The following is a 22813-nucleotide window of genomic DNA, read 5'->3' as shown; positions in this document are numbered from 1 at the left end:
ATGGATGACAGCCTGTAAATAACAACAAAGTGTAATTTACAAACTGAGCACTTTAGAATTTCTTATGAAATGCTAAAATGTAATTAGCCAAAAGAGAAAACATTTAATATTTAAAGGTACTGCAAACGCTCTATTAGAGTTTAAACATCTGTCAAACCTCTGAACTGTAGGACTCAAGTCTCCCCCAGTGTATGTATTTGGGCAGCTATAGAGCTTCAAGTATGAATGTGCTTATTTCAGCTCACGCAGAAGGGGAAATATTGTGCAGGAGCAGCACCTGGTGGCCAGGAAAGTCCGCTCCATGTATTTTCTACTTCTTCCCTTTTCAGCACTACAAGTACTTTACCAGCTGATAGATTTATAATTAATCAGCTTGAACTCTGTCACACGCATTACTGAAGTTTCATTGAAATTCTAATACACATCCAACTCCAACCACACATGAACAGATCAAGTCACAGAATAAACTAAATATATGCTCTCCCTGACCATGTACACCAGGGTTATTCCAATACACGCATCAGGATTCTGTCCTTGCTTTTGGCATCAGAGTCCTGACCTTTTACACAAAATGGAGTTCTTAAAAATGATCTGTTTATCAGCCACCTAAAATTCTTGGCCTAAAAACTAGTGTTTGTTCACAAGAGTCACAATGTGTAAAACCCTCATGTTAAAGGAAGTGTAGTAAGATCAATATCCAGCAGACTCATTTGATAAGGCTGTACTATGCGAAGGGTCTGGGATTTTCAAAGAGGGCTATGGGAGTTGGGCACCCATCTTCCATTAACTTTGAGCAGGAGTTGGGTGCCCAACTCCCTGCACTCCCTTTGCAAATCCCAGACAATGCATCCTAAAACAATCGCTGAGAACGCAGTGTTGTGTAATTATACACGCCCAGCCTTGAAGTTGCTACTTCACCATTTCTTTATAAGCCAGAATGAGCACTGAACCAGAGAGCATCTCCGCATTGGGAACATATAGAACTAGTTATAGTCCAGTCCAGAAGAGTGGACTACAGACTTCAGTTTTCCTGAACTCCCACATGCTGGTGCCATCCCTACTAACCCCCTAAGTGCCAGAAATCTCTTCCACCATGCCTTCCCAGAGCCCACACTTCATTATTTAACAAATTACTGCCATAAGGTTAGTCCTCTTAATAATAATTTAAAAAAAAAAAGAGAGATCACAAGCTAAAGCATTTAACATGCACAAGGAAAGACCCTCTCAGTTTTACTACCACCTCGACGTCCGCTGCCACCACCACCTGCTCCACCTCCTCTCAGAAATTCAGGCCTCCTGGTTGCAAACGAAACTTTGATAACGTTGCCATGGAATTCCTTTCCTAAAGGGGGACAGAGAAAGAGGAACAACTCACAGGAGCTCAATAATGAACAGCAAGATCCAAAGGGACCGTAACTTGCATTGTTAAATTCAACACCAGCAGTATGAGAAAAAACATCCCGGTAAATCAAAATGCTTTTGAAAATATGAGTTGTAGCATCGTATCACATCAACGCACAGATGGCAAACTGTAAGGAGATACAGATTTGTATTTACATCTGTTCTTGATATAATATGCTATCACAAAGAGATGCGTATTTAAATCAAAGTATGATCTACAAGTTGCAATTTAAATTAAGGTCACATGATGCAAACACGTAACACATTTCCCTGCTATGCTTGACATCAGTATAGCTTATTACAGGGCAGTTTAAATATGTAAGAATCTTGATCCTGCCAATCAGACAGCAAGTTTCCATATCAATATATAGTATGGAACCAATATATCCCCACGTGGGAAAAAGACAGGCACGTGTTTATTGTAAGGTTGCAACCAGCATGTATTATAAAAAGTTAAAGTTTTATCACAGGACACTATGGGGCCTATTACTGTTAGGGTGCATCATACAGCAACCATAGTAATGTCCTTAAGATCAATCAATTTGAAACACAGTAGCAAAAAATAAGGCATTAAAAACAATTTGCTAGTCAATTTCTTTTTGCTTACCATTACATGAACTCCAAGCCTAAGCACATCCCTCGCTCTTTGATGCTTAGGTCTATGTATGCCAAGTGTCAGTGGAAACACAAAGCCATTAGAATGGGGACTAATATTGTTTAAACTTGTTGTTACGATAAAGCAGTATAACTGTCCTTTTTTCTGCAGTGGAACTCTTCAAGACTGACAGAAGCATGTTTTTGGAACCTGCTCCCCCTCTCCATTACAGACAGACAGTTTTCAGAACTTCAGGGCACAGCCCAAAGCTTCTGATCAAGCTTTCAACTGGCTATGCGATAATTTCTAGCTATGGGGCAAAATATTGTTTTTCAAAATCTTATTTTGAAGGACTTGTTTTGCTAATATATGGTTTTAATTGTAAGATGCAATTAACACCCGTTATAAAGCGTTTAAGGAATAATAAGCTAGCACCATACGCTGTATGCTCAAACTAGCTATATACATTGGTTACTGCAGTGCCCAAGTTTATGTTCTCACAGATAAATGTTAAAGAAAACATCCACATGAAGGAAAAATAGGAGCATAAATGAAGGGAAGATGTTACAAAAAGAATCATGATAGGGCTCAATTTAATTTGGTTTGAAGTACTTTTGGAGGCAGTGTGGTCTAATGGACAGGGCAACAAAACTGGAAGCCTGGAGACCTGGGTTCCATTTCCATCTTCCAGGCTGTCTTGCTTTGGGCAGATCACTGTTCTGTGCCTCTGCTTCCCCTCCTGCTCTTTGTCAGTTCTTTAGTGCACAAGACTTCTTTCACTGTGTTTGTAGAGTGTCTACCACAATGAGCTCTTAACCTTGTCTGGGGTTTCTAGGCACTGCCACCAACACCATGATACCTCCCACACCACACATCAGTTTGTATTCTCCTGCTTACTGCGATATTCTAGTTTCATGGGCTGCACATGAAGATGCATGGTCTTGAATCACATCAGAAAAACCCACCCTCACATTAGCTAAACTGGATACAGGGACAACTGACATGCAGCCCCATAAATAATGGTTTTCGTCGCAACTAGTACATCAGAGAAAAAACAGGAGTCTGCTTGAAATGAATTTAAAGAGTGGCATGCAGTCTACATGTGAACATTAATATGCAGTCTCTACTGATTGCTAAGTTTCACGCACAAAAGGAAGAACAGGCAATCTTACCATCAAACCAGTCAATGGCTGCTTTAGCAGAAGGAGGGTCATCAAAAGATACTGTTGCTTCTCCCTTTGGTTTGCCTGTATCCTTATCTGTATATAGATTTATCATAAGCTTGCCAGTCTTTTTGTTAGTCTGGGGGGGGAAAAAAAGGTGTATTTCCTCAACATTCAGTTAATGGAGAAAACTGCTTGAGCCAGTTAACAGTAAGAGCTATTATAATTAATTAGTGTTCACAGAGGAGATTCCTGGGGGCTAGCTTACAGAAACAAAGTGGTTGATGGAAGAATACTGACTGCCCTCCAGCTCACAGCATGAACCTTAAAATGAAGTGGCCCCAGGCCTTGTTTGGACATTAGTTGAGGTCAAGTACAGTGAATGAGAGCTCTGATTTGGATTTCTGGGGATAGGAAGAAAAGCCCTGAGTGAGTGGGTCATGGAGCATAATTACTTGTTGGAGCATTTGAGATTTTCTACTGATAGGGATATGTGGTAAGGGAATTGATTAGAGAATTAGGAATAGAAAAAAGAGAAACGGCAGCTGACATCTGTGCTAGTAAGTTGGTAGGACCAGCAATTTCTTTTTCTGTAAACTGTCATCTGCGACCCAGTAGGATAAAAGAAAGATCTACAATTTCTGGGAAATAAAAGGGAGGAAACATGCTGCTATTCAAGACACTTCCAACATATTCGATCTACAGGTTTCCTAATAAGAAAAAGAGTACTTGTGGCACCTTAGAGACTAACCAATTTATTTGAGCATAAGCTTTCGTGAGCTACAGCTCACTTCATCGGATGCTGTAGCTCACGAAAGCTTATGCTCAAATAAATTGGTTAGTCTCTAAGGTGCCACAAGTCCTCCTTTTCTTTTTGTGAATACAGACTAACACGGCTGCTACTCTGAAACAGGTTTCCGAATGATCTGTCACCACACACACCTTTATAATACCTATTTGCTTGAAATAATCAGCCACTTGATCTGTCGAAACACCTTCTCCAAGTCCTTGCACAAAGATGGTGTTGTTATCAGAGTTGTCAGATTCTGTATCTATTAAAAAAAGTAAGTTTTTTTACCAAATGCTTTTGTACGGATTAGCCAGAAGCAGATGTTACATGCTGCAGCCGTTAAAAATGTTACTTCATCTGAGGTCAGAGAAAACCTGCATCATTTTAGACTCATATCTGTGGTCCTGCAACATTTCCTTGGATACCTGGCGGATTGGGAGCTCTCATATTAACGAAGGGAGAGAAGTCTGAGGTCGTTCTGTTAGCGCTAACACCAACAGCTTCAGAAGTACAGAAAGATAGCCTTAGGATGCTACAGTACGTCACAGAATGATTACATTGACTATCTGACAACTTTTCTCTGCACCTAGGACATTCAAGTAGAGTAGGCCCCAAATGCATAGATTTTAAATAAAAAAGAGACCTATAAAATTTAACTGAAATACCACGGAAGACACAAAAGCACTGTATCAGCATAAAAGAATCAGAAAAATGAAACCAAAAATAAGTGTGAAACAGATTAGTCTACTTTCATATCCAAGACAGAGTGCAAAAAGTGAATAGCAATTGTAAAGAGTAATTCAGCTTTTGAAAAGTCCTTCAAGTTTTAGTGAAGGACTATGGTGAAACAAGTATACAAATTAAAAGAATGTTGCCAAAATAATCTAAATCAGAAAATTATCTATATTCAGCATCTTCAAGGAAAACAAGATCATCATCAGTTACTTGACTCAAGTCGATCCAGAATTCACTAGACAAAACTTGACTTTTACTTGCTGAGCAATGCGTTAAACATTAAAAGAATACGCTTGTATAGTGACATGCACCAGTATTTAACAGAGCTGATCTATCTCAGAAGAAAGCCCACCTGGTTAAACTACATCTGAATCACACAAAAATCCCAGCCACCCCACCTCTTTCCAGGCATGCATTTTGAAGTACATCAAATCATAGAAATGCAAGGTTGCAAGGGACCTAGAAAACTCAACAGGTCCAACCCCCCTGCACTGAGGCAGGACCAAGTAAACCTATATCATCCTGACAGGTGTTTGTCCAACCTGTTCTTAAAAACCTCCAATGAGGAAGATTCCACAACCTCCCTCGGAAGCCCATTCTAAAGCCTAATTACCCTAACAGTTAAAAAGTTTTTCCTAATATCTAACCAAAATGTTCCTTGCTGCAAATTAAGCCCATTACTTCTTGTCCTACATTCAGTGAACATGAGCAACAAGTGATTACCATCCTCTTTATAACGTCCCTTAACATACTTGAAGACTTAGGTTAAAAAAACTGGGGGGACCTGCTTTCTTCATAGGTCAGATTTCCTAAACTTTTTATTGCTCTCCTCTGACTATTCCCAATTTGTCCATATCTTTCCTAAAGTGTCACCCAGAACTGGACACAGTTCTCCAGCTGAAGCCTCATGAGTGCCAAATAAAGGGAGACAATTACCTCATGTCTTACATTCGGCACGCCTGTTAATATACTCCACAATGATATTAGCATTTTTCACAACTGCATCACATTGATAACTCATGTTCAACTTGTGTTCCACTATCACCCCCAGATCCCTTTTAGCAATACTACCCTGTAGCCAGTTATTCCCCATTTTGTACGCGCACATTTGATTTTTCCTTCCTAAGTGTAGTACTTTGCACTTGTCTTTATTGAAAGTCATCTTGTTGTTTTCAGATCAGTTCTCTAATTGGTCAAGATTCTCCAAAGTGCTGGCATATGTTACAAATGCTATGAAGGATGAAGAGCTGCAATCCACACAATGCTTGTTTTCTTACCAGCATCTGATTTCTGTCCATAATCCCTTTGACCTGTAGAATGGGTAAAAAAAATGAAAGAAAGGCTACTTTAGCAAGAACAGCCTTTTAAAAAAGCTTGTTAAATAAGATAAGAAGATATTCAAGCTACATATGCAATGTATCTAAAATCTATGTCACTAACCAGAGATCTGGAGAATATTTAGATTAAAATGTTCAATAGCAGGCATCTGCAGAATGTTAACACGTTCTTTAGCTTGCAGTATATGGCATCTGCCACATTAGCATTATGCTGGTGTTTATCTTGCAAATGCTGGTTGTCAGACGACCAAGCAGTTTTCCACAATTATTTTGTCACTAGTACCTTTCAAAGCAGCATTTGTAACAAAAAACCCAAAATCCGGTGAAGGTTGTAAATCTCCACAATTTCTTTCATGCAATTTGACAGAGTAGAAATCCAGTTTATTGTTAAAAGATTGACTTAAAGCACACAAACACACCAGCCCCAGAAAAACAGAAACGCTAGAATGCTTCTACTGGATAGTAATAAGATATTGGTGGCTTTTAGATTTATACAGAATTTCCACTGAAACATTTTGGATACTTGGCACTTACCACCAAAATTTTTGAAGCCACCACGGTCACCACCACTGCAGAGGAAAAATTGAAGAAATGATTTCTTCCTCAAGTCTCTACGTGCTGAGCCTAAGGCTCAATCTACACTTATCTGATCAAAAGTTATTGTCTATTGGCTAAAGCATCACCTCTATGTTTTGCACACTATTTATTTGTGTTCAAAGATTATTCTTTCAGATAGCTAATCTCCTAGGGTAAGAATCCCAGAAACTAATCTCCAAAAGAATTGCTGAAACAAAGGTGGGTGTATACACTAATTAAAAAACCCTTTTCCAGCTCACAAGCCAAACGAATGCTATTTAAAACTGGGATTTAAAACAGAGGCATACTTTTTATAAAAATTAGTGGGCTTTATTCCAATCTAGCAGCTGCATGGATAGTTAATTACCACTTGTGAACTGAAATTAATTAATCTCTATTCTTATGCATTCAAGTAAATTTGGATAAATTAGTATTACTAAGCACACTGTGAAGTAGGATGTGTGAGGATCTGGGAATCTGTACAACAATGTACTGCTAGCATTTGACATTAATGATAAAGTGTGTGTATGAGAATGAGCTTCAATAGCAGAGGTCGTGAACTTTTAATTAATTCATTCTGAAACCTGTGGCACAAAACGTAGACCAAGTTAATAGCTTACACACACAGATTGCCAGGGAATGAGGGGAGTTTAGTTGTTTTGAAGTCCCATTCCAAATTTAATGGAAGTAAAAGCCTGATATCTCCCACACTTATTCTATTTAATGTGTGGTTCATGGTATTGATATTTCCCACATTTAACATTAACAACTAAATCCAGGTGCAAGGATTAAAACACTCAATATTCAAGGCCTTTAGAAAAAGATCAGCAGCATTTTTAAAGTTAACAGCCAAGCCTTTCCAAGTTTACAAGACTGCCGGCTTGTGTGGGAGCGCAGGTTTTCCACAGCAGTTACCAGCAGTAAACTGGAAAGTTCATTTCTCATTGTGGGAACTCTTATGCAGAGTAACTAAGATAAAGAGAGTACAAGTAAAAATCCTCAACTAGCACTCCTTGCCTAACCCTTGGAGGTTCTGCCCCACAGCTAATGCACCAGCCACTGCAGTAGTTTGTTTATGATTAAAATCTGGAGGGACTCCTAATTAACTCCAATCTCTCAACTTGTCAAAGTCCAGGTGTGGGACAAGAGCTCAAAACAAGGGACATTAGTAAAATAGGCTTGTGACGTTGCACCCCATAAGGCTTAATGGAAATATGCTTATGAATGTATATATGACATAACTGGAATATGTTTTATGCTACATATGCCATGTAACATCCCTAAAGGTTATGATCTACTGAATACATTCCTCCTATTTGTATGCATGTATCATTTTTGTACTTGAAGTTATGAATATTGGCTGTATACTTGCCTGATTTCTAAGTAGCCTTAGTAGAGCATTTGGTCAGCTTCTTGAGAAAGGAATGTGCAAGTTAAATGCCCAATCAAGAACCACTTAAGCCAACAATGAACTTGAAAATGCCAATCCACATCTGAGCTTTCCCAGGAAGGTGGCTTGGCTGATAAGAAACTCAGTCATACGTGTACATGTGACTTGCCCATGTGACACCAAAACTCCATTTTGTAGCTGGATTCTACACAGGTGTAGAAGAGAGAGAGAAAGTCTATTTAAGCCCGTGGGAGACCCCTCCATTTTGGTCTTCATCTGGCTAAAGAGATAACCTCTCCACCCCCAAGGATACCTGGAAGAAACTGGAACAAAGACAGTAACTAAAGGGAGTGTGAGAGATTGCTGGACCCAGACTAGAAGGAGACTAGTCTGTAAAAGGAAGTTTACTGGAATTCCTCTAAGGGTGAGGTTTTTATCTGTATTCAGTTTTCTTAGACATAGATTTGCGTGTTCTATTTTATTTTGCTTGGTAATTCACTTCGTTCTGTCTGTTACTACTTGTAACCATTTAAATCCTACTTTCTATATTTAATAAAATCACTTTTTACTTATTAATTAACCCAGAGTATGTATTAATACTGGGCCAGGGGGCCGGGGGGGGGGGAACGACAGCTGTGGATCTCTCTCTATCAGTGTTATAGAGGGCAAACAATTTATGAGTTTACCCTGTATAAGCTTTATACAGGGTAAAACGGATTTATTTGGGGTTTGGACCCCATTGAGAGTTGAGATCTGAGTGTTAAAGACAGGAACACTTCTTAAGTTGCTTTCAGTTAAGTCTGCAGCTTTGGGGCACATGGTTCAGAACCTGGGTCTGTGTTGGAGCAGACTGGTGTGTCTGGCTCAACAAGACAGGGTGTTGGAGTCCCAAGCTGGCAGGGAAAGCAGGGGCAGAAGTAGTCTTGGCACATCAGTTGGCAGCCCCCAGGGGGTTTGTGATCCAACCCGTCACAAGGCTATGAAGCATCAATATGGGATTCATTTCTTTAGGATACTGTATATACATTTTCTGTTACAACAAATGTGAAGTCATGAATGCAAGATGTAATTTACAATTTTAAAAAGTCAAAAGTTTTCTGTGAGGTGACGGTAAGTCTGTCTAAAACAAGGGCCAGGATTTCATTAATCATTATGTAAGCTAGCTTTAAAGACTTATTACCATACAAGGAAAACAGCTGTTATATCATGACAAAACCTTGCAGCAACTGCTGTTATATTTACATTCATGGAATATTACCTTCAGCTAGGATCTATTTTCATGAACTTGCTGTTGACTTTCAAATGTTATATATACACAAAGTTATTTGAAACACTAAATGGCAGACATTCATATGCAATTATATTCAGCTGCATGAAAGATAAAAATGTATGGGTTCCAAACACTATTTACAGTAGCCTCTGCTAAAGGATGGATAATTTTAAAGACTGATGATAAAACAAGAATGGTGATCACAAAAATTCTATTGCAAACACACTTCTGCCACCCACAATTCACTTCAATCCCCTAAGAACCGACCAACAGGTTTCCTTGTACCCTTCTTATTAAATGTCAGTTAAAAACTTTGCCCCATTGGCATATTAGCTCAGAACTAGGTACACTGATTTATAGTGAATGAATCAGTCACGCAAATTTTGTCTTCAAGATTTCAAACTCTGGATTCCTTCCCCAGTTCACCAGGACTGCACGATTCAGAACGTGCATTTTTTCTGGTTTGTAAATATACAACATGAAAGATGTAGATAGAGAAATAAGACACTTATTTACAGTAAACAATCAGGATGTTATGGAAAATGAACACTGTGAGTAAAAAATGTATGCCCCAGGATTCAAGGTGACTGAGCTGGATATGTAATGCCTGAAGCCACAGGCCGAAAGCATTACTACCCAACAGAGATCACTTTTTGCAACTTATAGACTGTTTATATTTTTACTATACACCTCTACCCCAATATAACGTGACCCGATAGAACATGGCATCGCATACAACGCGGTAAAGCTCCGACACACTGCTCTGAGCAGCGTATTAAGGGTGCCGAGCCGGGGCCGAGCGGTTGGATAAGGGGCAGAGGGTCTCAGGGGCGGTCAGGGGCTCCCCCCTGCAGGGTCTGGGAGTCAGAAGCTGTGGGGGGGGCCCTTTTGGGCCCCGCAGTCCCAGAGTAGCCCAGGGGATTTTGGGGGGCTGGGAGCAGCCCGCTCAGCTTCCCTTGCCCCAGCCCCAGCCATGTCACTTGGGGGAGGGGTTTTGGGGGAAGGGATCCCCCCCGACACTCACCGGCAGAAGCGGAGCAGCCCGGCCCCAGCCCGCTCCACTCCGCCAGCTCCCAGCCACGGCGCTCTGCTTCCTGCCGCAGGTGAGTGCGAGACCTTTCCCCAACCCCCCGCCCTCCCGCGACACAGCTGGGGCTGGGGCAAAGAAAGTGGAGCGGACTGTGGCCGCGTCACTCCGCTTCCCGCCTCTGGTGAGTGCGGAGGGCGTCCTTTCCCCAACCTCCCCACACTCACCGGCGGCGGGAAGCGGAGCACCGTGGCTGGGAGGTGGCGGAGTGGAGTGGCCAGGGGCCACATTGCTCCGCTTCCCACCACTGCCAGTAAGTGCCTGTCAGGGGGCGGGGGTGTGTGGCTAGAGATCGGAGCAGTCAGGGGACAGGGAGCCGGGGGTTGGGTAGGGGGTGGGGTCCTTTGGGTGATTAGGGACAGGGGTCTCTGGAGGGGGCAGTCAGGGAACAAGGAACCGGGGGGGGGGGCAAAGCAAGTTCGATATAACACGGTCTCACCTATAACGTGGTAAGATTTTTTGGTCTCCTGAGGACCGCGTTATATTGGGGTAGAGGTGTATTCTGTAGAAGTGTATTGTTGTCCTAATGTGCTTCAGTGTTGGTTATTCTCCGCTATGTCTCATGTGACCAACTGAACTAATGTATCTGTATTAGTTAGATGGCAGACCTCTTGGATGAATGTAAGTGACAGATTTTCCTCTTTCACATGTACTTTAGTATTACATTTTCCCCTGAGATCGTTGCAAATAGCTGCTGGGGACCCAGAGACTTAAACATCTTATTTCTCACCTTCCCAACATGAGTTTAGGTTTCTTAAGAAAGAGAAGAGGCGCATGGATATCGATCCAAAATTCTGCACTAAGTGAGGGAAAAGTCACATAGACCTGTTTGCTCTAAACAGCTGATGCTGTGCAGCCTCACATTTACCATGAAGACCTAGTTAAGAAAACAGTCTCAGCAACTGGACTGTTTGGCAATACATGGATGCAACAGAATACACACCCCTGTCCTGGGATGTGTGTAACATAACTAGTATCACACTGTATACTGCCTTTTAGAAGCTTTATATATAGACTGAATATGACAGATAATCGGCTTGAGTTCCGGTTTTTAAAACATCCTTTAATCAGTCAGAAAACTAGCAAAAAATTCAGCCATATCACCAATGCAAAAAATTGAATTCTAGGCAGCCAAAGTGAATCCTAATCACCATTCACAAAAATTAACCCTAATGCCACAAAAATGCTGTCATTAGATTTTTCTTGTAAGCTGGTATCCACTCATCTTCATTTATTTTCAAACCTATTGGCATAGACTGGCGTGACATTGCACTCCATACGTTTTATTGAAATATGCTTATGAGTGTGAATATGATTTAACGGAATATGCTTTATGCAAAAGGTCTCTTGTAAGGTATCATAATGAAGGTTATAAACTACTAAATATATTCCTCCGATTTGTATGCATGTATCATTCTTCTATCTGAAGCTAGAAATATGAAGTATAACTCTGAGGTCCTATTGTCATTATGCAAAGTGTGGGCCATTAATGGTGGTTTAGAACCTTGATGGCTCCCATTGACTAAGGACAATTGGTTGTAAATGGTTTATTTATCTGCAAACCTTCCTGTGTACGTGTGGGCCAACCAAGGAAGAATAGAGACTAGGGGTCTTACAGTGACATGTGACCATGTCACCTGATAATGAAATCCATCTTAAATCTGGTACTTTTCCATTTACAAGGAGGGGCAGTAGCGTCATGGAGCCGGGCTCATACTCAGAAGGGGCCCTGGCCTGCTCTGCTTGCACTGTGCCCTGAGCCCCCGGGTCTGGGGCGGTGGGGATACTCTGGCCATAGGGAATCCGGGGGGTGGAGGGGAAGGTATTCTGGTGTTCAGCAGCGGGGCTGCGTGGCATGGCATGGGCCCACCCCTGAGGGGAAGGGGGCATGCTGGCAGCACAGGGCCGGGTGGGCCACTGTGCATCTGGCAACTGCCTGTTTGTAAATAGTGCCCTCGCACTGGGCTGGGCGGAGTGGGGCAGCCCTGACATGCCATGCCCCATTGCCTCTTGCTGGTCCCTCGCTCTGGGGACCTGGCCCCACGCATGCTCGATTGACCCTAAGCGGGGCCCACAAATATGTTTGGCACCAGGCCCACAAAATGTTAATCTGGCCCTGAGAGGGGTGGAGACCCAGAGAGAAAAGATTCCCGCCTTGTGACAGAGCTATAAAAGGGGGTGGAGCAGGCTGCCAAAGTGGGCTGCCAGTCATGAGAAAACCCCTACTTACCACCTCAAATGTCTGCTGGAACTAATGACTGTACCAGGTGAAAGGATTGGGCCCAAACTAGGAAGGAGTATAGTCTGTGAAAGAAGCTTATATGGAACATCTTTGAGGGAGAGATATTACCTGTAATCAGTTAATGTATTAGGCTTAGACTTGTGTGTTTTGTTTTATTTTCTCTTCGTGACTTACTTTGGTCTGTTATTACTTGAAACCATTTAAATCCTATTTTTTATACTTAATATCACTTTTGTTTATTAATAAACCCAAAGTAAGTGATTAATGCTGGGGGAGCAAACAGCTGTGCATCTCTATCAGTGACAGAGGGTGAACAATTTATGAATTTACCCTATATAAGCTTTATACAGAGTAAAACAGATTTATTTGGGGTTTGGATCCCATTGGGAACTGGATGTCTGGGTGCTGGAGATGTTTTCAGTTAAGTCTGCAGCTTTGGGGGCGTGGTCCAGACCCTGGGTCTGTGTTGCAGCAGGCTAGTGTGTCTGGCTCAACAAGGCAGGGTTCTGGAAGTCCCAGGCTGGCAGGGAAACCGGGCTCAGAGGTAATTTCAGCACATCAGGTGAGAGTCCCAAGGGGGTCTCTGTGACCAAACCTGTCACATCAGGAATAACAGCTGCTAGAATCTTAGGAGTACAGGTATCACCAGTGTTCCCAAGATCATGGTTGAAGCAAGCAGCATCTTTCAGCTAAAATTCTTCAAATAGCTTTACTACTCCCTTTTTATCAATGATGCATACTTGTATTGTCTTTAGAGGGCTTCAAGCTATAAATGTTCCTTTCAAATAGAAAAAAGCTGCAGATATTGGAACAAGTAGCATTAAAAGCCAAAGGCCAAATTCTTCCCTCCAATATGCACCTAGACTTCTCATTGAGCACAATGGGAGTTACATGCAAGGACATAGCTTTCCAAATATAACTGAAATGAGAACTGACTATTTAGCACAGTACTAAAGACACAGATTCTGCTAACTATGGATTTTACTTTTATCAAAGTATTAAATTTATGCTAGTATAAAGAAACACAGCTGCAGGAAGTGACCTACTTGGAAGTGTAATGGGGATACAAAGAAATGAGAAATCACTATTGTTATCTTATGAAGTTCCATACAAACAGTTATTTATTCACTGAACTCCATAAACCTGTGTCCCTGTTTATTTTCTTCCAAACTTTGTAAAGCCTGAACATGAACGTACAGAAACCTAATAACGTAATATCAATTCTAAACACAGATGGCATGATAATACAAGCCACTTTAGCTGTATGACAATTTCTTGGTATTAGATTAGGCTGAGTCCCCACACAAAGGAACTAAATATAACAAATAAGCAGCAATGCATACTTTTCACTTGTAATATAATAAAGTTAAAATCAGGTTTAGATTTAATCACACACAACCAAGAAAATCCTATGTTTAGCAGTGTGATAACTCAATGACTGAGTGGAACAAATTCTGTTTTACGTTGCAGAAGAAGCTGCATGGGTGTAGCCCAATTTTCAGTGTAATCTGAAGGCAGAACTTTACCCACTGAGTCCACAGATTCTGATACAAGGGGACAGAACAATTATGGTCGCTCCACTGACACTGCACTAATTGAGTGACTTTTTCTGGATTTTAGGTACACCCCCCCACACACACACACTTTCATAGCACCTTTCATCTAATGGGCTCGAGACATTTTGCAGAAGAGGATTAAGTACCACAACAACCTGAGACACACATTCTCTATTTTCCAGAGAGAGGAAAAGTGATTTGCTCAAAGAAGAAAAACAAGCTGGAGGCAGAGCCGAAAACAGAACTCAGGACTCCTCAGTCCTAGTGCTGTGTTCTAACCGTAAGAGTACAGAATGGGTGGACGGGAGGGGAAAGGGCATATAGAACAGTCACTACGCAAGTGCCAGCGTGACCTCTCCCTCAAATCAGTGCATCTCAAGCGACAGGTGAGGGTTTTGTTTGGTTTCAGTTGTCAACTTTTTTTTTTTTAAATGGTTTTATAGTATAGATTTAACGTTTGTTCTTAGCTAAAGTCTGGCACAAAGGATCTCAGCAGTCTATTTTAAAAAACAACAAAAATGGAAGTTTGGATGGATTGTTATTTTGCATCTAGAGTTCCAAGAGATCCAGCTCAAAACCATTTTTAAAAATAAAAAAAGCAATTATCAGACCACTGGTTACTTACCACGATGCAAGCATTTGGGGCAGAAGTTAACTACTGAATTTGAATATGGGTTACTGGATTTGAGCAGCAATTTTCATATAAAGCACTTTCCCCCAAAGCTGCTGGGCTCTGCACATGCACAGGAAGTGAACTGAATGCTGTAGGCATTAAGTAAGGTACATTTTTGGGAATCCCTGCACATTATCTTGAAAGCAATTAATTCATTCATTAAGTGTCAGGACAATATTACACATTTTAAGAAGCATCTATATTTTCAGCTACTTTTGTCCAAAATGCTTATGGAAACAATAAATAATTTGGTTTTGTCCCATACAAAAGCCTGGAATCACACAAATACAGATGACTCCACACCTAGCAATCCTCCCTTGTTAAAAAAAATGCTAGCAAAGAACGTCAGGACAGTGCCAGCAAAGGCACTAACTGTTGCTGGCATTTTAACGACTCTGTTGCTCATCATGGCTCACAGTAGGGTTAGACTAAGTCAGGGGTAGTCAACGAGTGGACCATGGGCCAAAGCTGGACCGCAAGACCCCTTTGAACAGACCCCAAAATCTTTTTATTTATCATTATTACTTTTTTATTATTTTCTCTGAAGTCTGGACCTTGACTATACCCTGACCGAAAAATTCGGACCTGGACTAAGTGGTAAGAACACCCGTGGCTGGACCACCCGCCTGTCACTGTTACCATCAGGGAAGCTAGAACATCTTTATGAACAGCTAACATGCAAAGGACATTCATCCATTGTAGTCTCAGATTAGCTAATGATTTCATGCAACATCCAGGAAAAGTGCAAAGAAGGCACTTCAGACAAACGTTACAGCATCTTTAAAGAAACATATTTAAATTTTTAAGCTGGAAATGTTTAGTGCAACTTAAGGGCTGGTCTAACTTTTTTTTAGACCACTAACTGCAAATGTTTAAACCTATATAGTTATATCAGTACAAAAACTGTGTTTAGACAAGCCTTTAGAGTTAAATACTTCCTGATATTACCGGAAATATCACATTTAAGTGTTACCGTGAAAAACACTATCGCAGTCAAACACTGTGTAACAAATAACCATCAGAAGTAGCCTCAGCATATGTGCACAAGTTGCTTTTAGGTTTGGGCTGATTTGGGGGGGGGGGGCGGCAAATATTGTTCTCAGGACTAAAAGCAGGGATCTGTTTCCTTATTAAAGTTGTTCTCCTTCCACCACATTAATTTTGTGATTGCAAACAACTCAAGCTTTTGTTAGAACTTGGTCAAGAAGCGTTTGAATGTGGAGTAAAAATTGACTTTTTAGGAGTAGAAACCTTAATCAAAATAGAAGACAACTGTATCTAGGCTGAAAAATTCTAGGACATATTTTAGTTTGAGTCATTAAGCTTAAACACCATCGCTGTGCTGTGCTGAACAGAGGAAAACAGAATCATTAAAAATGGCTCCATTCCCCTCCCACTAATACATTCCTTCACATTTTTCAACCCCCATCCACACTCTTTTCCTTTCCTGGAAGTGGATGTCAAGCAATGGGATCAACTATATTTACATGCCAACATGATTATTTACACATCTGTTGAAACAGCAGTAATGCGGGAGTGATTTATTTAAATTTATTTTCCTGGCTTCTGTTTCACCACCTTGCAAAAAACACACCAAGTTTGTTTTGAATGGACATTGTCCACCAGTTGTATGTCTTTTGATGCTTACTTTAAAATTTCTTCACTAAAAGAGGCTCAACGACAAAGACAAAAAAATCTGGTTTTATCACGGGAGTTATAAAGACCCTTACCCACAATGAAGCAGCTACAATATTCTTAAAAACCTCAATTCTAACTGAAATTGAACATCTGAAGAGGGTTTGCTGCCTGTGAAGCTTACACGATACAAAAGCTGCCAATTATGAAGGAGCACAGAGTTCACTCACTTCTAAGATCCATCTAAAATGAGTTTCTAGTAACTTTGATACCATATACCAAGTCAAAATATTCAAGATCCATATACGTTATCGAACTGGTTACAAAGAAGAATAATGTAGGACCAACCTAGTTAGAACATGATTTGGACATTCCTATATGGATGGGATCAGAGTAAACCATGTTATAACCAAGTTAAATGACATGATCTCATTTTTATTTCAACTGTGAGAAACACTGAATCATTTTCATAATATAAAAGTGAGCACTAACAGTCTAATATTACAAGAGAATCTATGGAAAGCATTCTACAAAATATCCATTCAGAGAAATACTAAATTCGCATGTGAAAGGCAGTCCTACAACATTATGAGACATGCAAAGGAGTACTTGTGGCACCTCACTTCATCGGAGTGAGCTGTAGCTCACGAAAGCTTATGCTCAAATAAATTGGTTAGTCTCTAAGGTGCCACAAATCCTCCTTTTCTTTTTGCGAATACAGGCTAACACGGCTGCTACTCTGAAACCTGTCACTATGAGACATGGTTATTTTACTTAAACCTCGACGGCTCCCCACAAACAATAGGATATCTACTTCTCATTCCACCTCAGCAGATCTAGCACTAACTCAAAGCAGCCCCATGTGGCAGTGGAATGGTGGTGTTAATAAACAACAGTTCATGGGTTGCTGGCAGCTTTAATTTCTATTTGACACTGTCTTGCTTTACATCCGTAGAACTGCAACTCAGAACTGTAGGTAGCAGGTATAAATTAACAGCTTCTTTGCATCTTTGCTAACTTTATATGTAGTTTGGGCAGTTTAAATGGATTTTAAAACAAAGGCCCCCAATCCTGCAAATTCATGCATGTGCATGAACGCTATACATATATACAGTTAAGCATGTTCATAAGTCTGTCTTTGTAGGATCAAGGCCTAAATCAGCTGTAGAAACATTTACAGTAAGTATAAAAACCTGACATCTAGTAAAGGCAAATAAACTGAATTAGAAGGCCATCATCGTTTTAGTTTGATAGCTAAAACAGTGACAGAAAAACGTAGCTAAGCTGTTGAACTCCTTCAGGTTCATGTTTGTTTATTCAGTCACTACTTCAGAGGAAATACTGGGGGGAAAAAGTAGTCAAGATCGAGTAATCTGAGTCTTTCTGCTTTATTAAAGACATTAGCCAAACCTTGCATATCATCTGTAATAATACTGGCCTTCTTTATATCAATAGATTTCAGTGTGCTTTACAAAGCACTCTAAGACTTGGTGATATTACTGTAATAAGTCACCATATACGGAAAATGCTTTCCTGCCTGAGGGTTATCTGCCATTAGAACCTTGGCTCTAAATTCTATTTTTGAGCCTCTCTCTCTTTTTTTTTTTTTTTTTAAAGGCATCTAGAAAGAATCTTGGTTTATAGCATGTAAAATACTTGATGTCAAAGAGTGGTCTCTTTGAGAAGCCTTATATCACAGCCATTAGATATAAAATGTAGCCAAGTGTCTTTATGATCATCACTTTAAGTCTTGTCCTATTCCAATATAAGTAATGTTCCCTGGGCTAAATCTTTAGTATTTCAGTGCAGGCTGATCAGCGTAATTTTAGGAAGCAACAACCTTCTGTTTTCTGTGCTCAAAGATCTGAATTGTGTTATCTTAAACACTGAAACCAAAGCAACTAAATAGCAAGATATTACAAATACATTTGCAGGTATTGGGATTAGATCACTTACGTTAATCCAGACATATGACCTCTTCCATCCATTTCATATCCCCCTCTACCTCCTCCCTGTGAACCGCCGTATCCTCTATTATCTTCTCCATACCTACTCTTTTCACGTCGACCATCTAGAGAACCACAAAGTATGTGTAAATTGAATGGCAAGTTTATACTAAACCCATTGCTTAAATTTTCCAATTAAAAAATAAGACTTTCGTGTTTTAAGCTCTTTTCTTGCATCTGTTCCACACAATCACAAGGCCTAAATCAAGTTCTGATTTATCTCCCTAGATTACTATGGGACGTGATATTCCTTAGAATGTGGATGCCACCATATTCTGGTACATCACATTTTGCAGAAAATAAATCCATAGCGCCTAAAATCCCAGCTGAGTTTCTCCTACCCTGAAAAAGACAGACATGTAAATAGTTCGGTTAAAGGCTACGTTTTAATCTTCACATCACTTGTTTGTCAAGACAGAAGCTGAGACATTGGTGCTGTGACAGATAAGTAAAGCAGATCAGACCACTGTCCAGGGAGGTAAAGACAGATTCCAAGGTGCCTAGTGCCTGTGCATATGGAGATATTTCTTCCCTCCACTTCCCAGTAACCCTCCAATACAGGTAGGCAAATAAGACCACAAAGCCCTGGAATATGGAACCAGCGATAGTCAGCTCTGGCCCTGCAGCTTCCACAATACCACTGAAGGAGAGAGAAAGCCTTTCTCCCCCTATCAAGTCTCTCACTTTTTCTGCCTTTACTCCACCTGCAGCTGCAAAGTCTCTTATTCTCCTCCTCCCCCCATGCTGCTTCAGACTCACCATCTTGCTTCACTCCCCACTTGTATCTAATCTGGAAAAGAGTGTAGTAAAGAAGAGAACCTGCAGTGACAGCCACCAGGGCAGAAGGATGTAACTAAGCTGCTGCAAGCTGATGGGAGACAGTAAACAGAGGGAGCAAAAGCCTCAGGAAACTACAGGTTCCTTTTCCTTAGCAGCTTTGACAAAGTGGCAGAACTTGAACAGGAACAGCTTCCTTCTCATAGATTCTGCCCATAGGACGCAGCTCCCTTTCAGAGCCCCTCTCTTCTTTTCAAACATACTTTAAGGAGAGGAGGGACAACAAACATTCTTTACATGCAGGGAAAGTCATTTCATCTGCCTGTCAACTTCCTGTACAGAGCTTTGATCTTCCATGCACACAGCCAGACCTCCACATCCAGCCAGTCTTAACAAAGAAGTGACACAGGGCAGCAAATCTGCACTCTCTCTAAATATCTTCATTTTTTCCCCCTCAAAAGGCAACTGTGCTCCTAGACATTGGAAAGGATGGAAAGCCTTTCTGGTGGGACTCACCCTTTATAGGCAGGTTTCAGAGTAACAGCTGTGTTAGTCTGTATTCGCAAAAAGAAAAGGAGTACTTGTGGTACCTTAGAGACTAACCAATTTATTTGAGCATGAGCTTTCGTGAGCTCATGCTCAAATAAACTGGTTAGTCTCTAAGGTGCCACAAGTACTCCTTTTCTTTTTCCTTTATAGGCATTCACTTCCCTCCCTCCTCTTAAAAATATAAACACTCCAAAGGAAAGAAACATCAAGGGGGCTGAAAAAGGGCATGCCAATCACCTGATATTGTTTAATTTAACTAAGGCAGCTGCAGGCTTGGGATGAAGATTCTTACAACATTAGTGTTGATCAGGGCACCCACCCTCAAATCTAAAGTGAAAACCTTTCTTCCCACACATAAGGAAGAAAAAGGTGAAAAAAGTTTCAGGGATCAGAAAACTCATGCATAGATGCGGACACAATTTTTGACCCCACCAAGTCATGAGTAGGTAGTAAGAGTTCTCCATCTCCATCATTCTACAAGAAACACTCACCAAATTGGAGAAAAAGACTTTCACTGCTTTCCATCTCCCCCAAATAATAATCTGTATGCAGAAACCCAAAACATTTCATATCACAAAACAGAACGAAGTTCTTCAATTTAACTTGGCTAAAGATTACTATACTCATTCTGCATGCTCTACCTTGCATGTTGTGACTGTAGCTTTCCTTTTGCTGTGATTGATAGGATTTCTGATGCTGACCATATGAACCTTGTTGCTGATCATAGCTTGACTGCTGGTCACATGAGCCCTGCTGCTGGCCATAGTCTGACTGTTGGTCATACGATCCTTGCTGCTGACCATAGCTCGACTGCTGGTCATAGCTTGACTTGGGTTCATATGAAGAGGCTCTTCCACTGAAAATAAAGAGGAATAATAATTTAATTATTAGACAGTAAAGAGAGTTTATATTCCCAGTATAGAGAGAGCAGAATAATGGCTAAAAATGCATGATGATTCTGATCAGACTTCCTAGTCTTGATTTCCTTCAGGACTCAAAAACAAAATACAAACCCACAAACCACCACCTTTATTTATACAGAAATACCACACTGTTTGACTTCGCTAGGTGTGGCTTCAGATGCAGGGGAGCAGAAACGCATGTATTATCATCACATCATCTGTTTAACAGCAGAAACAAACCAACAGAAAATGCTATTAACACCATAGGAAACATGGGTTTTGTTTTATTGTTTTCTATTGATGACTTTAGCAATCATAGTGAAAATCCAGACAGCGAATGCAAGGACTGTTCCGCCTGGTTTACACCTACTTCCACCAAGATCCTGGACCACAATCAGCCTCAGAGTAACTCCATCAAAATCAAAAGAGTTACACAGAGGATGAATTTGGTCCTCCGTGCTATTCGGGATAAGAAGATTGAATCCAGATGCTTTCCCAAAGAAAGACAAAGTAAATTATATCAAATATGAAGTTCTAGCTATAAATTTCCCAAACTCTGAAAAGTCATTCTTCCAGAAAACATCTGGGTACAAATGGGCAACCAATTTTATAAGATACCTGGGGATTCAAATCTCAAACACCCTAGAAGAACTCGACACTTAAATGTCAAACCACTATTTCAGCAAATGAAAAGATCTGGAGTACTGGGGGCAGTATGCAATTTCTTAGTTGGGGAGAAGAGCCACAGTCAAAATGAGTATTTTGCAAAGGGATCTCTTTCTTCTTTCAAAATCTTCTTGTAGTCATTCCAGATAAAACTGTAGCAGAAATACCATGGAGGATGTTAGCATTTATACGGAATAAGAAAAGACCAAGAGTGAGTGCAGATACCGTGGACAGATCCATTAAGCAGCCAGCTCAAAGCAGTAGCAGATTAGAGGTGCTCTAACCCAGCCAACAGTGGGTCTTTACTGAAGAAAAAAAATTGTGGCAGTGTAAATACTGCTAGGCTACCATGGATTAATAAAAAATTCACACCCTCCAGAAATGTACACACATCCTTTAGCAAAGGCTCCTCTATGAGTCTGGAATAGAACTAGAGAGAAGTTCTTTTCCCTTGCCAACTACACCAATTACAAATAATCCAGCTCTTAACCCACATCATGAACCAGAGAAGTTTAAAGACTGGGACTATTCAGTACAGAAAACAGCACATTTGTCCAGTTTTTTTGGAAAATTTATATTTGACAGGCATGCCTGATTACACATTTAAACAATCACTTTAATAAAAAAATAATCACTAGAAACAACATGTTCAAGCAGGCTTGAATGGTGTTATGATGCTCACTGTAATATGGCAACACCCTGGTAACCAGAGAGCTCTAAGGAGTATATTATTTGTATAGTGTCTCCTTAAACAAAAAGGTCAGCTTTAATGGTTTTGTTTCTGATATTTACATGTGAAAGATTTGTAAACCTGTTAAAACTTCCTAAATAAACAGTATATATTCGCAAAAAGAAAAGGAGGACTTGTGGCACCTTAGAGACTAACCAATTTATTAGAGCATAAGCTTTCGTGAGCTACAGCTCACTTCCTCAGATGCATATCGTGGAAACTGCAGCAGGCTTTATATATACACAGAGAATATGAAACAATACCTATTCCCACCCCACTGTCCTGCTGGTAATAGATAAGCTATTACCAGCAGGACAGTGGGGTGGGAATAGGTATTGTTTCATATTCTCTGTGTATATATAAAGCCTGCTGCAGTTTCCACGATATGCATCTGAGGAAGTGAGCTGTAGCTCACGAAAGCTTATGCTCTAATAAATTGGTTAGTCTCTAAGGTGCCACAAGTCCTCCTTTTCTTTTTGTAAATAAACAGTAGTTAAACCACAACAAAAAGATGGTCTTTATCCACTTCATGATTGCTAAAGCTTCCTGCTGTTGAGACAAACATCAGACCCCTACTGCAGTCTGCTTTCCCTCCCTTATTCCTAAATCAAGCCGCCTGAACAGGGAAAAACAGCAGGCAATTGGTATTTAAAGTCTTCAGTTGTCAAATATCTAGATTGTCCTACAGTGTCCTGGCACTGAATTGGTTTACATACAATTCTGTATAATCAAG

At 40.5% G+C, this 22813-nt stretch overlaps 1 protein-coding gene across 3 annotated transcripts in view; it reads right to left on the bottom strand.

Moving 5' to 3' along the window:
* Positions 1-22813, bottom strand: part of TAF15 (TATA-box binding protein associated factor 15) — a 32290-nt gene that overhangs the window by 1634 nt on the left and 7843 nt on the right. Inside the window, exons 6-12 of one of the 3 annotated variants that reach the window (XM_084651111.1) lie at positions 20424-20638; positions 18407-18521; positions 6556-6590; positions 5962-5994; positions 4102-4211; positions 3169-3298; positions 1238-1342 (exon numbers count right to left, since the gene is read on the bottom strand). In XM_084651111.1, the coding sequence (XP_084507237.1) occupies positions 1238-1342; positions 3169-3298; positions 4102-4211; positions 5962-5994; positions 6556-6590; positions 18407-18521; positions 20424-20638 (743 nt within the window). The remainder of the gene's footprint in view (positions 1-1237; positions 1343-3168; positions 3299-4101; positions 4212-5961; positions 5995-6555; positions 6591-18406; positions 18522-20423; positions 20639-22813) is intronic. The other 2 variants (XM_084651112.1, XM_084651113.1) reach the window with 2 other exon arrangements.

The sequence above is a fragment of the Lepidochelys olivacea genome, assembly GCF_965140295.1.
Source record: "Lepidochelys olivacea isolate rLepOli2 genome assembly, chromosome: 17".
Taxonomy (NCBI): domain Eukaryota; kingdom Metazoa; phylum Chordata; order Testudines; family Cheloniidae; genus Lepidochelys; species Lepidochelys olivacea.
Note: the sequence above shows the minus strand (reverse complement) of the source record. Positions and strands in the feature narration are given on the sequence as shown.